This window comes from Phyllopteryx taeniolatus, chromosome 19, assembly GCF_024500385.1.
Source record: "Phyllopteryx taeniolatus isolate TA_2022b chromosome 19, UOR_Ptae_1.2, whole genome shotgun sequence".
Lineage (NCBI taxonomy): Eukaryota > Metazoa > Chordata > Actinopteri > Syngnathiformes > Syngnathidae > Phyllopteryx > Phyllopteryx taeniolatus.
The window spans coordinates 10,248,160-10,262,926 of record NC_084520.1 but is presented as its reverse complement, the minus strand read 5'-3'; the positions used below and the strand labels follow the sequence as shown (position 1 = coordinate 10,262,926).

At 42.8% G+C, this 14,767-nt stretch overlaps 2 protein-coding genes across 4 annotated transcripts in view; both read left to right on the top strand.

Moving 5' to 3' along the window:
• Positions 1–553: 553 nt before the first annotated feature.
• On the top strand, positions 554–9,082 carry myoz1b (myozenin 1b). 2 transcript variants are annotated; one of them, XM_061756948.1, is made up of 6 exons: positions 554–758; positions 4,020–4,106; positions 6,624–6,790; positions 6,870–6,936; positions 7,120–7,309; positions 8,615–9,082. In XM_061756948.1, the coding sequence occupies exons 2-6, from the start codon at positions 4,022–4,024 to the stop codon at positions 8,847–8,849; spliced, it is 744 nt and encodes a 247-aa protein (XP_061612932.1). In that variant the 5' UTR covers positions 554–758; positions 4,020–4,021; the 3' UTR covers positions 8,850–9,082. The 2 variants fall into 2 exon arrangements, with proteins under 2 accessions (XP_061612932.1, XP_061612931.1); XM_061756947.1 differs by having other exon boundaries at positions 555–758; positions 6,867–6,936.
• A 1,845-nt stretch (positions 9,083–10,927) lies between these two features.
• usp54b (ubiquitin specific peptidase 54b) overlaps positions 10,928–14,767 on the top strand; it is a 44,282-nt gene continuing 40,442 nt past the window's right edge. For both annotated transcript variants that reach the window (XR_009785662.1, XM_061756159.1), the window contains exon 1: positions 10,928–11,098. The gene's annotated coding sequence lies outside the window, so the exon portion shown is untranslated. The remainder of the gene's footprint in view (positions 11,099–14,767) is intronic.

Sequence of the window (14,767 nt, the reverse complement as noted above, 5' to 3'; positions counted from 1 at the left end):
TATTTTCGGAACAGTTAATCTGCGGCTATTTGGCACGGTGCTAAACTCTTAATTCCGATGGCTTTTTCACGGCGTGATTGAGAGCAGGACGGGGGTTCATCCTGTCCCTGCACATGCTTGCCGAAACGCCTCTGTCCTAACGGAACTGTTTGTAGTTTCATGTCATTGATTGTTTAGTATTCTCAAAGACGAAAATAAACATTAAAGAGGTGTCAGAATGTCTCAGGCGCACCTTCTAGAACAGCGTTATCCAAACTTGGGGACCGGTCCTAGAAGGGGATTTTGGGTCTTGAACTTCAAAACCTTTGGAAACCCCATTCCAGAAGAAACTTCTAGAAGTATCAGTAGCTCCTTTAGAAGAAATGACAGTTCTTTCCAAAAGATACTCTCTCATTTGTCGTCTTGATCAACCCAGAGTTCAAATCTAATGACAGGCTTCCATTGGTGTTTCCTTCAACACAGCGATTGGACGTTGGGCCATGGACATCATTAGGTACCCCTTTCTGAACTTGAAACACCACACCCACCACCCCAGGCCACCCCACCCCTCTTTCACACCCTCCACAGGAGGACACATGTCCACAGTTCACGAGCAACACTGCTGATAAGGTTTCACTCTGTCCGGTGGTGAAGACGAGGGTCAGCGGTACAACTCCAGACTCGAGGGCTCCAGTCTACCTGGAAGTGGCAAAGTTTCTTTCCTGCGGGAACTTTGCGGGAGCTGAGAGACTTCCTGTGGTTTACACCTGAGTTCTTAGGTAAGTGTGTGTGTGTGTGTGGGGGGGGGGAGAAGGGGGGGACAGAGGCCTTGAGTGCTGCTGCATGGTGGATGATCCGGCACTGAGGCAATTGGAGCTGTTAAATAATTCAAGAGCCAGTTTAAGTTCACGGACTTGTTTACAGTCAGATGCATTTGATTTGTGTTGTCAGCACATTTTGGCAAGGCCTCGTAGGAGACAATCCCCTCGCCACCGCTTTGCTCCCATATCATGAGAGTGTGGTTTGAGTATTAAGGAATTGAGAAATGCTTAAATGGGTATTATGATTAAATAACATTGCCTTTTTGAGGGCTTCCCCAAACACACACACACACATAAAATAATCACAAAATTTTGCAGGAATGTTCATCCTGATGAAAATTTGCACTTTGTCTCATGAGTAAATGAGAGAGGGGGAAAAAGAGAGAGAGTTTTGCATGCCTATGAAATGAAACTACAGGTTTGGACAATGATCATAAACCATCCCAACTAGTTATGTTAATCAGCTGTACTAAAACGTTTACAATCACATCATTTTTATTTTTAATCATCCCAAACCAGTCTATTATACAATGTTTGACGAGCTAGCTAAACTGTTAAATTAGCTTACCTGTCTTTGTGAGTGTTGTAGTGACGGATGACGTTCGACATCGTTGTTATTGTGTCTTGAATGCGCGAGTTGAAAACCATACAAGTTGCCATCCGCTTTTAAAAGACTTTATTGACAACATAATCCTTGAATCCAAATTGTATTATCTTTGGAGCTCCTTCCATTGTTGTTTATGCAGGTGGCTACTTCACACTGGCAAGTGCGCAACAATGCAGACTGTGTTGCCAGGTTGGTGCGAATGACCCCCCAAAACATTTTTCTTTCTTTCTTTCTTTCTTTATTTCTTTCAAAAAAGGCAAAGTTTCTATATTAGAATGCAGATTTCCAACTCTAAATGGAATGACTTGTCAAGTCATGTAGTTCAAGTCAAAGTCAAGTCAAGTCTTAAGTACTTGGCAAGCAAGTCGCAAGTCATAAAACTGCCAACTCGAGTCGACTCGAGTCAAGTCATTTAACTTGAATCCCCCCATCTCTGTTAGGTGGACATGTCTATTATGAAAGGAAACAGTCTCAAGGATCCATGCCCAAAACTGAACATTTTGGTTCCAAGCAGCCATTTTCTGATGACTTCCAAGACTTGTACTTTGACAAACTATGCATATTTGCCCAAATGAGCCCCAATCAGAAACTGGTACCCGAGACAGATGGGCAACACTACATTGTAAAGCTTTTTTTGCTTTTGCCATTTAATGTGGGAGAAGCATGGCATCAAAATGTGATGATCATTTCGAGGAATCGCCGTGAAAAAGCGGGTGGGAAATGAAACCATCGAGAGACCAAACTCCACATAGGAAGGCTGAAGCCAAGAATCAAAACCTGAACCTCAGAAGTCTCAGGTAGATGTGCCAACCATTTGCACACTGTTTTGCCACTGGCTACACAAATATAGCTACTGCTTAAGTAAAGATAAATGTTAGTGGACGCGTCTCGTCCAACCAACTCTGGTGTGAGTGGTAGAAGGTTCTGAGAGGAATGTTACCCGCCTTGGTGGAGTTTTTAGTCGGCATGCTGGAGGATGGATGGATGCTGATTTGGGAATATGCTGATTTTATGCAACCCCCTTCCTCCTCAGCTGTCCCCTTCCAAGATTTATCTTGGAGCTAAAACAGGCAGGTTATGGCGGGTGGGTGGGTGTTAAGTGTGGCTGAGAGGGTGATGTGGTAACAGGACCTCTCCTCCCTCCTCGCACTCACCAGAATATTCCAGATAAGCACCTGTAAAAAAAACTAAAAGCAGTCATTATGGCGTGTACATCTAAACACGTGCAAGAACACGCAGTATGGCTGAACCCCAGACTTCAATTACAGAGCATGAAGAGCAATTACATTAAGCGCCGTCCCCGCGGACGAGCCCCTTCCGCCGCTAACAGGGACTCACCTCCAGCCTTACGTAATTGTTTTCGACCCGCAACGCGCCAGCAGCCTACATCAAGAGACGATGGCCTCGGCTGGGGAATTAGCGTCCTGAAGGCAGGGCCTCGCATGTCTCGCACGCCACTGCTGCACTCAGCGGCCTCAACGTAATCATGGGCGAGCTGGCAACAAGCTGGCTGTCGTGCAACTTTATCATCAACAATGTGCTCATTTATTTATTATGCTGTAGCTACATACCGCTCTTAATTGGATCACATTTCACTGGCAGTCTCAGTGTCATGTTGCTAATTCTGTCATGAACACCCCACCCCTTACACCATTCCACCCCCCAAACCTCAGCAGAGCAAAAATCCATGTCAACATTTGGCCACTAATAATTTCTGATATTCTTTGGAGTGACCGTACCACATGCTGAATGTTAATAAAAAATGTTTTTATAGTAGTAGTAATAGTGATGTCACAAGACTGAGTCAATCAGTCCAACTCGACCACCACTTTGTTACTGTACACGTTATTATGAAGAAAGAAAAAAAAAGAGAACCCTAAAACCACTATAATATACCATGCAGTTGTATTGTGAAATGAGGCTTATGAGAGATTTGCTGTTGTAGCTATGAGACCATTCAGCTCAATGTATTGTCTTTGGGACAATATCGGCCTTAACTTGTTTACATAAAAGGCACTTAGCATTTATTGCCAACTGTAGGGTCGCTGGTTCGTACCCCTGCCCGTGCGCGTGTCGTCGTCGTGTCCCCTGCCAAGACACTTAACCCACATTGCCCATGAATGAATGCGGTTGGATGTTTGGTGGTGGTCGGAGGGGCTGTAGCCGCAGAATGGCAGCCAGACTTCAGTCAGACAGTCAACTATGGCTACACAAGTAACTAACCACCACCAGGATGTAACTGTGGAGTGAAAGAATAATGTGTGCATTTGTAAAGCATCTTTGAGTGTCCACTATTGGCCAACAACCTGCACTCACAGGACACTTCATTAGGTAGGTATTAAAATATGTCTCTGACAGTGCCAATGAAAATAGGGCTTCTGCTTGAAATGAAACTTTTTTAAAAAAGTCATTTTGAGAAGTGTTTTTACTTGGTGCTGGTGACTAATTGCATTCCAAAGGAGTCAAGTCCACTATTTACTTCCCTGTGTGTCCCCCTAATTACTTTACATGCTCCTCTCCAAATGTGTTTAGTTCTTAGAAGAGGATGAATGAGTGCACAGAAGCAATGTGCTTAAAGACTTTCAATTCAACGCGTCTTTTTGTGTGCTTAGCCATGTCGCTAACCATTGCTGCCCCCACTAACAAGAGGAAGAAGGCCAACAAGATCATCACCGACTTGACCAATATCAGCCAGAATGGTAAGACACAAACATGTTTACCCACGCACACAAAACGAAGCTCCAATATAGTATGTTGCCTAAAAATGCTAATTATTGTAATTTGTTTTATTTCATTATTATTTGTTTGACTTAACAAAAAAAAAGTACTGGTATATATATTCTAAATATATAAGAAATGCACATATTTTCATTTAATGCATTGTATATTATCATATTTTTATTAATTTATTATATTTTTCTTGTAATGTTTTTTACAAAATACAATTATGTTTTTAAAATGAAAATTATGTCAAATAAAATATTTTTGTTGAGTATATGTATTTATTATTATTTATTATTTACAAGTGTCTTTAGTCATTATTATTATTATTATTATTCACGATAATAATAATAATAAATAATAATATAATTTAAATAAATATATTGAATGATTGAATCCATTAAAATGGAATTTAAATGAATGAATTTTATTTTTATGCATTTTACTTATTTATATATTTTTTATATTGTAATTCAATTGTAATTATTTTTATTGATACAATAATAACTAGGAAATCAACCAGCCTGGTGAATGCACAAATGTTTCTTTTTAAATTAAGGACATATTGTGGTATTTATTATACAGTATACGTGGCGCAGTAACAGCATGAGGTCAATGAATACAACAAACTGTATCTACGTGCAGTTGCATGTAATCACTTTGCTTTAAAAGTATAAAATTCCCGTTATCCAGTTTCACTTACATTGTCTGAAAATTGTTATTTATCAACTACAAATAATGTAATTTTGCTGATCTATCTATGCCAGTGACATATAGTGATTGGCAGAACAATTAAAAGCTCTTCCACTACATGGCAATAAATACAGTTAATCTGTGTATCCTTCTGTTGCCATTCAGAGAATAATAGCTTTGTGTTCAACTAAACAGGGCTAGATTTCACACTAAGTAAATTTGTAAATAAATTGAGATGAGATCATAATTATTTCAGTTTTGTGACATTTTTGTTTAGTGGTGTGCCCTGAAAATTGTCTAATGTAAAATATGCGCATTGGCTGAATAAAGGTTGCGACCTGTTGACACTTCGCGTCGTCTTATTGTCGTCACATCTGCGCCCACATGACATTTGTGTCTTTTCGCTCAAGCGGCAGCTTATCCCGCTTTATTCCCGTATTTTGCTCCAGTTAATGCCCACTCATCCATCCATCATCTCGTCACTGTCAGGCCTTTTATCGTCCCCCCCCCCCTCCCCCCCCACCTGGGTCCTGTCCGTCTGTCTGATGGATCCCAATGCCCCCCTTCCATCCGTCTGTCCATTTTCCTCACAGTCAGCAGTCAAGCTCCGGTTTCACATTCTTCTGAATTAACGCTCAAATCAATATCCCCACGGGAGAGTTCACTTTGCACAGCAGCCTCAATTATTTTCTCTCTCTCTCTCCCTCTCCACAAGTAGACGGGCATGCATACACACGCACAAACACACACACACACACGCTCCACAGACACCCCCTTGCACAAGATTTACAAGGCCCCCAACTAACGGCTCTCCGGAGCATTGCAATGCTAGGGCCCCGTTATATAGTAAGCGGAAAAATCCATCATGTCTCTCTGAGAGAAGGAGGGTGACGGAGTAGTTGAGGATTTCCCACTGTCCACGCATGAAAACCAAACCGTGACATCCCATCCCAAACCTTACAGGCCCTTTTCTCTAATTACTTTGACCGGGTGACTCTTAGTGTTCGCCCGGTTTTGCAGGCCCACATCCTATAATGCCGCACAACAGTTTATTGCCGTAATTCATTCGGAACAAGGCATGGCGAGGAAATAAATATCCAGCAAAAAAGCGCAAATTGGACGCAAAAAATGTTTGTTTTTTTGCCAAAAGCTGAGTTTAATGATTTAATACCATTTGTGTAAAATGCTAGTGTGCATATTTGCTTGCTCAAGTGTGATGCAACGTCACATTTGTTATTTTGGCTAGTATGCTAGCTAATACTATTGATGAACCCCATGTGAAGGTGGTTTGTTTGTGTTTACTAATATAACTACTGACTAGTCATTTATGTTACATCGGTTCATGATTGTGTACATTCTAGATGAATGGTGTTCATGCTTTGAGATCATCATCTTGGGGCATCGATACATATTCAGGGGGGCCTCAATTATTTACAGATTTCCAACTTTTCAAAGCAGGGCACATTTTTATGTTTTTGTTCTTTAAGATTATAAGAAACAATATCTAACAATATCTAAAAAAAAAGGTTTATGATATTACCATTAAATCAATCAATGGAATATCAACACGATTATTGTCATTATCTGTCATTGTGTGAAAAATATTATGGCATTATTACAAGTTGTTTTTTTTCTCATTCCAATTATTCTAAGTTTTCAAAAGCATGAAAAAAAGACAAAGATCAAAGCGCACTTGTGAACTTCACGTCTTTGAAGCTCATAGAGCTGAAGTCTCGCATGATTTGAAAAACTAACAGAGAAGTGACTAAAACGGTGGGTTTTGTTCCTCTGCTGACCGTCAGATGACGAGTCTGACCCTGAAGCCTCCGAGCTGGACCTGGGCACCAAGATCAAGACCCCCAAAGACGTGATGCTGGAGGAGCTCTCGCTGCTCACCAACAAGGGCTCCAAGATGTTCCGCAAGAGGCAGCAACGGGTCGACAAGTTCATTACGACCAACGAGAACATGGTGGGAGAAAAACATCAGGTCACAAACAAGTCGAGTTGTTTGCAGCTCAGACTGAATGTTCTCTTCTCCATTCCAGCAGAACTTGCAGAACCTTCTGATGTCACCTCCCCCTGTCCCGCCAAAGCCTGAGATGCCAAAGGAAGACGGTAAGGCTAAAGATTTACATCCTCTGCTTTGCCTAATGACGAGTAAGTGATGTAACCAATCAATAACCGATGCTGTGTGTAATGATTGACATGTAGACTGACTAATCAAGAGTGAGTGTGAGGAGTGATGTTTGAGAATACGCAAAATTTCCCTCAGTCCATTGTCTTATTGCTTCTCCCCAGTGGTGGTGCAAGAAGAAGAGGTGGTGGACAAGGAATCCGAGAAGGAGAAGAGGAGGAGGGAGTATGTTCGCACCTACGTGTCGCCATGGGAACGGGCCATGAAAGGCAACCAGGAGCTGACGGCCACCATGAGAGCCAGGATGCCGGGACCCGGGCCTGTCCAGTTTCCTCAGTACAAGAGCTTCAACAGGTGCATACCGAAGACAATGTTTGTTCGTCGTTCTTTACATTGCCAATGATTTGTATGCCTTGCTAAGACAAGCAGGAGGTCTATTCGAGATAAGTTTTTATTTTTTCCGTGAGGCTTTTCTGGGCAGGGCAACCACACCTGTAATGAGGTTTCCCGCTGAGACAACATGTACGGCCCAGATGTGATTATCTCAAATCTAATGTGATCCCTTGATCTTCTCCTAATGCTCTTAATGGTCTATGCGGGGGACAGAAGCTGTGTCATTAGGAACCGCAGCAGGCGAACAATGACATTCAAAGGACAATAGGTGTTCAAAAAGTATTGGGACAAACCTGATGAATTCATTGACCAGAGGTGGCGCTAAAACCCTAAATATTAACTCCTCGTCTTTTCAATACATTTTGTACAACTGTATGCCTCCAACGTTATGGGAACAACACCCATTTCTGTTCTGTATGTGGAACGACTGGCATATAGACTGACCAATGAAAAGGGGGTGGCGGGGTTGGTGCTGATGGACATGCCGGAAGCTAATCAACTAGCTCTAGTTTCTTTACAGGTGTTTATTTACACCTCAACACACCACCTCACACTGTAGAACTGATAGTTCAGAAAAAAATAAAGATATTACAATTATCCCAAAGATAGCTTTGCTTAATTAACACTGACGCTAATAGCGATACACAATACAAAGTAATACTGACTAATTTAGCCTCCTTCTCAACCAACGACAGCCATCTCCCAGAAGTAATCTTCCCAGTCAAAAACGTGATGTTTAACAAACTTCTTAATAATGTACATTCCAACAGCTGTAGCAAACAACAACAAATGGATTGAAAAGTAATTCACACGCAAGTGACTTGACGACATAGCGTCACTCTGCGTCAAGCATACGGAGATACAGTAGCAGGAAAACATCCGGTGTAAACATTTGCAAAATAAAATCACGTATTTCAAAACAAATACAAATGCTGCGTTTACACTAATCATGAAGCGAATCGTCAATGGAGGGGGTTGGACGGACTGTCCCCGACAGCGTAGGGTGTCTCATGCCCTGCCATATAAATAAATAAATACATTTCCAACCTATCTGTGCGGCCCGTTACCAGATGGCCCACGGCCCTGTGATGGGCCGGGCCCGGTGGTTGGGCACCACTGACGTAATCAGCAAATCATTGACCGGTAGACAGGCCGATGACTGTGTCGAAGTAAACACCTCGGTATTTTTTTCACTGATCGTGTGCTGCAGTATCATCGCTAAGCACTCATTTTAATGATCATTTTGTCCCGCTTCACCACCACCAGGACAGCGCTGCCCTTCGGCGGCGTAGAGAAGGGCTCCAAGCTGATGGTGTTCGAGGTGCCCGACCTCGGTGCGGACCCTGACGAGCTCGAGCCACTGCCCTCCTTTCAGGCCGACATCCGCTCGCGGCCCTCGTTCAACCGCACGCCCATCGGCTGGGTGTGCAGCGAGGACAACACGCACATCCACATGGACGTGGACACCATCCCCTTTGACGGAGAGACCGACGATCTCTGAGCACGCACATTCATTTATATCTATTTAAACGGAATAGCATCAGTTGCTGTTTAATGCATGGAAATGAAAATGACTGAAAACGGACAAAGCATCTCCCTCGCCCCATTTTAAAGAACCTTACTGGGATTTTTCCAAGCGTGCGCTAAAGTACTAACATGTGTAACTAGTAATGAAAAAATAAGCACTCTGCACTCTTAAAACAATGTACTTATGCAATAAAGTTCCCCTTTAGAGATGGTGCCCTTGCTTCTTGTGTCTCACGGCGCAGTGTAATTAAAAATTAAACCAACATATTTTTTTCCGAAACAAATTTACATCGGTGTAGTAGTGGTTATCATGTCTGTCTCCCAGTTCCAAGGTTGGGTGTTTGAATCTTCGTTTTCTCTGACTTCCTCCTACATTCCAAAAACATGCATGTTAGGTTCATTGAAGACTCTAAATTGGCCTCAAGTGTATATGTGAGTGTGAATGGTTGTTTGTCTATATGTGCCTTGCTATTGGCCAGCGACCAGTCTGGGGTGCACCGAGCCAGTCACCCCAAGTCCAGCTCACCTGTGACGCTAATAAAGATAAGGATAAAAAATGTATGGCTTTAAAATTCTTGCAAAAGACAAAAAAAAACAAAAACATAAAATCACACAGCTACATATTATGCAGTACCTTTTGGCTTCAAAGTCACAAATCTATTATCAGTCTCAATTTGGGGTTGGGGGGTTTGGTGGGTCATAAACCAATGTGTTTGCTGCCAAAAAAGCTAATGGAACATCTAAACTCTTTGTTATGGCCCTGTAAGGACCATCAACATTAACATGCTTTGGACTCCTATTTCTTCAAAGTCACTATATGTCAGTCTCTGTTTGGGAACGGTCATAAAACAATGGGTTTGGCGGGGTGGACAATTTCCCTGGGGCCTTGGAAATTCTTGTCACGACCCTGCGAGGACCATCATTTTCAGGTTGCAGGGCTCATGGTCAAAAATCAGCTTTTACACCTTATGTACTCAGAGTCATTAATCTATTGTCTGTATCGATTTGGGAAGTCATAAAACAGAGTGTTTGCAGTGGTGGAAACTGCCCTGGAACCTAGAAAATTCTTGTTACGCCCCTGTGGAAAAAAAAAATATTTCAGAAACAAAGAGAAACAATTTCAGCTCGTGCGGTCATTCACGAGGCCATGTCCCTGAAACACTTCAACACATTAACACTACAGTACGTACAGCAATTTCTTTTTATAAGGCCTGTTTTTCTTTACATGATCTTTTAATGTGTTTTATAATGGTTTTATACAATACACTTAATAGTCAATACAGTGCTATTTTTTACATTACAAATACTCAACCAAATGTTTGTGTTTTGTAGGGGTTGGAACAGATTAATGACATTTCAATTTATTTCAAAAGGGAAAACTGATTTGATATACAAGGGAACTGAGTTACGAGCTTGGTCTTGGTCATGTAATGAATTTAACTTGTAAGTCAAGGTACCACTGTATATCTTTTTTTGTTTGTTTAAATGTTTGTTTGGTGGTGTGCAGTGAGATTTTTCTCAGGTGAAACATGTGCATTGGCTTAAAAAAGTTTGGGAAACTGCCTTAGATAATCACCGGCATTATTAAATGACAGGCCTGCAAATGGTGGCGGGAACCCGATCCAAATAGAGAGCAGTATTATGGTATGCGTGACCTCTCACACTCTGCGGTTCAGGCTGTGGCTGCAAAGCGAGGCAAGCGGGTGTCAAATGTTGGACAGATGTCCTCTGCATGTCGCTGTCAGCAGCGCCAATGAATGCGCGTGTATGTGTGTGCGTGCATACGTAACACACACTCACTCACTCACTCTCTCACACACACACACACGCGTGTGTGTTAGTTTGTGTGTTTTTTATGGTTTTTTTTTTTTTTTTTTTTTGTGGTTTGTGTCCTTCCCGTGTCCCCTTAAACTGCCACTGGGGGTGAAAAATACGCAGGTAACCCACGGGGATGACGTCATCCCCTCGCATATTTGAGCACGCCGGCTTGCCCGGCAGGCGGCGGCATCGCGATGAGTACACACTGGAGACAGATGAGGGGGAGAACGAGGTATCGCGAGAGCAGCGGCGTGCCGCGCGACCGCAGCGCTGGATGGATGGCGCCGGTGGGGGCTGCGTGGCGCCGAACGGAGCGGATACGCCCACGGCTCAGCCTCCTCTCCGCCGTTAAATCACACGGTGGGACACGCGAGCGGACGGAGACTGGCGGCGACCGCATCCGCGGTGAGTAATACGAGCTTGGCTCCGTGTCTGATGCTGCAATGGTGTGCGCGCGCATATGTTTTGGGTGCAGTCAGCGTGTTGCCCATCATCATCATCATCATCATCATCATCATTATCATTATAATCATTATATGATCCGTGTGTGTGTACGTGTTGCGGGGTCACTATTTCCTCTTGGGGCAAGCTCATTTCCGCTCAAACGTGCATGAGCATCCTTTTCAAGTTCATCCCGTCAGTCAGTCACAGGTGTCCAAGTCCTGTTCCTGCACCAGTGGGTCTCACCGCAGGGAGGTTGTGGTGGGTTGTGGGGACGTTTGGGGGTTGCTGGACTTGTTGATGGATGAGTGACAAACCGCAGGACGTGTGTTGGGGTGCAGTCAGTGTTGGTTGGTCATCATCATTAAGTGTGTGTGTGTGTGTGTGTGTGTGTGTCGAACGGTCAGGACGAGGGTGTCAATCAAAGCGGAGTGAGTCATGCTGGTTAGTTTAAAGGGATGGACGTGTGCGTGCGTGTGCGCGCGAAACAACATCCTTTCAAGTTCATCCCGGGTCCAGTTAGTCAACGAGTCCTAGGTAGGCACGGGCCGGTATCACATTCAGACGGTGAGCAAAAATACAGCAGTTTCACGTTAGTACGTTCTTGGAATTGCAGCTCTGAAATGTATTATTTGGAAATGTTTGGGTATAATAACCGACCGCCCCCTCAATTGAGCTCGCTCCAGAGGTAGATAAGTGCAAAAAGAAAATACACAATTTAAATGATTTAAGTGAAATAAAAATGTAGTACAGTGACAGTGGACAGGGAGCCTGAGCACAAATAGCAAAAATACACAAAGGATTAGCACTTAATATAATTGCCATTCAAAATATTTTTCTTTTTGGATTATTTTTTTTTCAACCCCACCCCTCTCAAATAAAAATTAATAAGCAGGGGATCATAATAAAATGCCCGCGAATAAGATAGGACACCGGGGGATATGCTCCCCAAAATAATCCATAAACAGGTGAATCTGCGAATACCAAACCGCAAATATGCCGGGGGCCACTGTATAGCAGTAAAAGTACGTTTTTTCCCCAGAAAATTAGTAGCGACTTCTCTGCGCTTCTCCGCTTTGTGAAGTAACGTCAGAACAGAAACTAACTGATGTCAGCCATGCTCGTTAGCTACCTCGGTAGCTAGTCTACGGTGTTTATTGCTAACTCTTGTAGCTGGTTGCAAATGCTCATTTCAATACAGCATTGTAGAAACATATTAACGTTACCTTGAATTTGTCAATACGTGATGGGTGGCACTCTCTTAAACGTGATATCCTTCCTTTACCAAGCTGAGGAGTTACCCTAACTAACTGCTCGCACCAACAACAGGAGCGGCAGGAGCCGTGTCACTTTTTCTGCACTGTTGACTTAAACCCCTCCCCCCCCAATACTGCTGACGGAAAGTTATAGCGGTCTTGAAAGCATAACTTTTTAAAACTGCGGGATACCTCGAAACTGGTACCCGGGCCCATGCCTAGTCATAGGTGTCCAGTCCCGTTTCTGCATGTGTAGGTCTGACTGTGAGGTTGTGGGGAGTTGTGAAAAGGTTGCACTGGTTGATCGACGAGCGACAAAGCGCAGCCTTTTACCGGGGCCCCATTCGCGCTCCACTGTCAGCCGCTACCGGGTGGCTGCTTCATTGATTTAACGTTGCGGTTCAGTGATTGATGACTTTGGACGCCATCGCGTTTGCCGCTGTGCTGCTGCTGCTATCCGCTTTGCACACGTACCTACATACTACTCACACGCACAAACACACACAGACACACACATGAATGCTAAAGTAGGTAAAGTGTGCAAGGCCAAGAAGAACTAACCATCTTGGTTTTGGAAAGACACCTGTCGCTAGTGCCTACATGTCTCGTGTTTTAGCCTCAACTTAAAAATAGGAAAAGGAATGGCACTGCGCACTGAAAAATTCTGTCTTAAAAAGATGAAATCAGTCAGCGAGGTATTCATTTAGAAATACAGTGGTACATTGATTTACATTTTCAAGATACGAGCGATCTTTTTCTTCTTCTTGAGTTTGGAGCAAATTTGAGTTTCGAGCACTAGATGGCGACAGCAGCTGCTGAACAATTCTCGAAAAAAGAGGCCAAGTGCTTTCTTCATGCTGTTTATTGCTATTCCCAGTTGAAGTTGAAACAGAAAACAAAGACAATTATTGCACACGTTGGGTATTTAACTACTTACAATGTACGAATGTCCGCTAGCTTAATCCTTAACCTACAATGTAAAACGGCATAGACGAGCTAATGAAACTAGCATCGATGTTGCGAACTTGCGGCAGTAATAAACCTTTAAGCAACGGATATTTGAATTAGATTTTTGACAGACAATTTAATAATACTCACAGGCATATATTCCTTATCCTCTGCAGAAAATGTCTTGCATTTCTGCTGCTTAGGGAGTCACGTATTTCTGTATGATACTTTCCCATGGTGGCCAAGTTGCGCATCACCAGAATAAGCAGCATAACGCGCATGTCAGGAGAAAGTGTGTCAAAAACTGTTTAATTCTTCCACTTATACTGTACAGATGGCAGACACTAAATTGCGAAAAATATTAGCTTTCGTCATTGCTTGTGGGTCACAGCAAAGTTTGATGACTCATCAGAAAACTGGTTGCCAATTTCCTGTAACTTTCTTTTGTGGTTTAAACTGGCAACTTATTTCATTGATTCATTTTGTAATGTACTGCGCTTCCCAAGTCTAATAATTCCACGTAGATTTTGGATGTACGAAAGTAACCAACTCATTTAAGTTCAGAAAACAATAACCATATGTACTTAAGCAGAGTACTTGAGTATAAATGCATCATTTGCATCGCGTCGCTGTGTATTTAAATGTGTTTTTCCGAAGCCAAAGTGGAACTTTCAAAGTGTGGAATGATATAAACTGGATGTCTTCCAGTGTTTTTTTTTTTTTTTTTTTCCTTGCACAAATGTTCCAGTGTTTGTTGCCACTGTGGCTCATCCGGGGGAAAGTGTCCAGGGGGAGGCGGGGAGGAAGTTTAATCCTAAAAATATTCCAGCTTTGGGAGCGATTCACTTGATTTGACTAACTCTGACTGCTGACAGTCTGAGTATGCGTTTGGTGCCGCTGTGATGCTTTGTACGGAGAGTTTCAACAGCTTGTGTGCAGCGGATGAAGGACGACAAAAAACATTTTAAAAGGCACCTGAACTGTTTTATGACTGTCTTCTTTTAACACAAACATAATGGCTTTGTGAATTTACTGTATGTTTTTACAGCCCGCCGAGATGTAATCAGCCTATTAAACGACTTCTTTATAGTCATCGGGAACATTGTTTTGATGTAGTGTGGGTCGAGTTGGCCTACTCAAACAACCTCACTGTCAGATGCCGATTGGGGGGTCTCGGAAACTATCATTTTAACTGACTTTTACAAGACTTTTATTATTTTTACTTTGTGGTTACAGTTATCAGTGGTAAGGAAATATTCACGCTGTAGCCTCGTGGTTTTATGCCGCTTACCTCATCTAATATTAAACACAATTAACAGACCATTAGGAAACGATGTCATGCCCTCGAACACATTATCCATCTTACACAAGCTGTCATTGGCATTTATCTCAAAACAATTATCAAATGCATGTATTGTGCTCCAAAAGC